At 39.2% G+C, this 2,848-nt stretch overlaps 1 protein-coding gene across 1 annotated transcript; it reads right to left on the bottom strand.

Moving 5' to 3' along the window:
• Positions 1 to 1,694: 1,694 nt before the first annotated feature.
• LOC120524180 (olfactory receptor 1E5-like) lies at positions 1,695 to 2,645 on the bottom strand. Its single transcript, XM_039746061.1, has one exon. The coding sequence runs from the start codon at positions 2,643 to 2,645 to the stop codon at positions 1,695 to 1,697; it is 951 nt and encodes a 316-aa protein (XP_039601995.1).
• Positions 2,646 to 2,848: the final 203 nt, after the last annotated feature.

Below are 2,848 nucleotides of genomic sequence, written 5' to 3'. Positions count from 1 at the left end.
AGGAATTGGGTTAAAAGCAGTGTTGAGGTAACAAACAAGAACCCAGTGATATTCTTTAGGTCCTTACTTTTATCTGGTTATGGATGTGTTGACTTGTGGGATACAAGGGAAACCCCCAGGTGTAGGCTTTTTGCTGATGACATTGTGTTGTGTAGCACCAGAAAAGAGAAAGTGGAAAAGAAGTTGGAAAAACTGAGAAGGGCTTTGGAAGATAGAGTGTTGAAGATAAATATGAAGAAGACAGAATATATGAGGTTTTAATGATGATCAGGATTCCGAAGTTACCCTGCAGAGAGAGCTATTGAATAAATTTAAATATCTAGGATCAGTGGTAGCCAGAATTAGAAGAAAGTATCAGCAGTGTTGTGTGATCGAAGAATTAAGGTGAAAGTTAAAGGTATGATTTATTACACAGTAGTAAGACCAGCAATAGTGTATGGAGCTGAGACATGGGCAGTAAAGGAGCACAGGAAAAGAAGTTGGATGTGGCAGAAATGAGAATATTGAGATGGAGGTGTGGAGTTACAAAAGGGACAGATTAAGAATTGAGACAATCAGAGGCACAACAAAAGTGCGAGAGATATGTGAGAAAGTACAGAAGTAGGCTGAAGTGGTATGTTCATGTGATGAGGAGAGACAAGGAATATGTGGACAAAAGAGTGATGGGAATGGAAGTACAAGGGAAGAGAAAGTGAGGGAGGCCAAAGCAGAGGTGGATGGAAAAAGTAAAAGAGAATCTTAAAGAAAAGGGTTTGACTGGGGAAGAGGTGCGTAATGAGCTCTATAGAGAAGGCTGATCAAGCACATCGACCCCACATAGAAGTTGGAAAAGATGAAGAAGAAGAAGAAGTCTATAGAGCACACACATTTATCAAGATTCTGTGATTAACAGGCATGTACAATATATGCTTATTTATTTCTTGTTCAGTTCTTCTTATTTTATTATTTTGCACAGTAAAGATATTTTGGAATTGCTTCAGTTGGTTAAATGGTACTCATGAGAAGACACATTGCAATATAACTACACACTATTAGCAATAAAATTGGGCCAACAGAAGCACCTAAACTGGATTCAGTCACATAGATTATACCGTGATATATACCATAACTGTGATCATTTTTAATTATATCATGATATACATTTTTGGCCATACCACCCACTCATATAGACAAGTGTATCTATTGCAGTTTGTAAGTCTTTTTTTTTCACAAGTTGAGTCAAAGCAGAGAGGATAGCAAACAAGCTGGCATCCCAGGAGACAGGAACTGTTATTCCTACATCAGAATGACTTTTGTCCAACAATGCCTTCAGAGGATTATCTCCCTGTGAGTTTGTTTACTTCTTAAATCCAAATACTCTAAGCGGGCAGCTCCAAATGTGGCTTTCCATGTTGTACCCACCTGAGTCACCTCTGTTGATTTTGAACCCTGACAATGCACTTCTTCTAACTCTTTGCATGCTCCTGAACAATGTACTTGGTTGTTCCCACAATCAACACTCACTTAAAAGTGTAAATTGAGGCAGGCCTCACAGCACTGTTACGCACACAAACAATAATGTCATATTCTATGTGGCACTTGCTAAATGGTGTAAATTTACAATAACTGGAAGACAATGCAGAATTATGGGCAACTTCCTCTGCACCTCCCAGATTTTAGAGTTATTTTCCATAAACGTGAAGATCATTTTTGTTTTATTTTTTGTCATTTCCTGGAGATGTTCTTCTCTGTGTTAAAAGTCTCTGTATACCATTTTTTATCTCTTTGTTCCTCAAGCTGTAGATTACAGGATTCAACATCGGTGGCACAATAATGGCTACAATGACCATTGCATTGTAAGCATCTGTTGAGAGATTTATCCCTAGTCCTGGTAAAATGTAGCATGCTAAGAGTGGGATGAATGTCACTCCAACTACTATTAGGTGTGTGAGAAGAGTGTTGAAGGCCTTCATTTTGCCCTCAGCTGAAGATATCTTTAGGGCTGCTTGAGCAATCTTCCAGTAGGAAAAACAAATAAGTAAGAAAGGGCAGACACCAACTACAGATACTAATGAAGATAAAGTAATTAAATACTTTGGGTCATCATTGCATGCAGTATGAACCATTGTAGCATAATCACAAAAGCAATAAGGCAGAACGTTGGTGCGGCAGAAGCGGAGTTCTGTGACAAACATCATGTACGGTGTAGTGATTAAAGCACCGATCCCATTTAAAACAAGGATACTACTCCAAACAGTTTTATTTGTGACGATTGATGGGTACCTCAGTGGGTAGACTATTGCAACATAGCGGTCCAGTGCCATGAGAGCAAAGAGGAGGCTTTCTACTACCTCCACATGGTAAATCAAAAACATCTGGAATAGGCAGAGTCCATAAGGAACAACTGCTGATTGTAACAGTACAGCCAGCATTTTTGGGATCAGGGTGTTGGTATTTATTAAGTCAATGATTGCCAGTGTACTGATATATAAATACATTGGCTTCTGGAGATGACAGTTCAATACTATGACCAAAATAACCAGGAGGTTTCCCAGAAGAGTAACTAAGTAGATTAGCATGAGAAGAGAAATGGTGAATGTCCTCTGTTCCACATCAACCACACAGTGCAGGATAAACTCTGCCGTCACACTGGTCGAATTACTCATCACTGGTTTCTTGTCTCACCTGGAAAAAATTAAGTAATATCTGTGTGAATTTTGAAATAAATACTTTGGGAGTGTAAAGTTAATACATTTAATTCAATCATCCATCCATCCATCCATTTTCCAACCCGCTGAATCCGAACACAGGGTCACGGGGGTCTGCTGGAACCAATCCCAGCCAACATAAGGCACAAGGCAGGAACCAA

The sequence above is a fragment of the Polypterus senegalus genome, chromosome 2 (assembly GCF_016835505.1).
Source record: "Polypterus senegalus isolate Bchr_013 chromosome 2, ASM1683550v1, whole genome shotgun sequence".
Classification (NCBI taxonomy): Eukaryota; Metazoa; Chordata; class Cladistia; order Polypteriformes; family Polypteridae; genus Polypterus; species Polypterus senegalus.
Note: the sequence above shows the minus strand (reverse complement) of the source record. Positions and strands in the feature narration are given on the sequence as shown.

What these genes read in the sequence shown, in the direction of transcription:
- LOC120524180 (XM_039746061.1), bottom strand. Translation starts at nt 2,645, where the DNA reads ATGAGTAATTCGACCAGTGTGACGGCAGAGTTTATCCTGCACTGTGTG.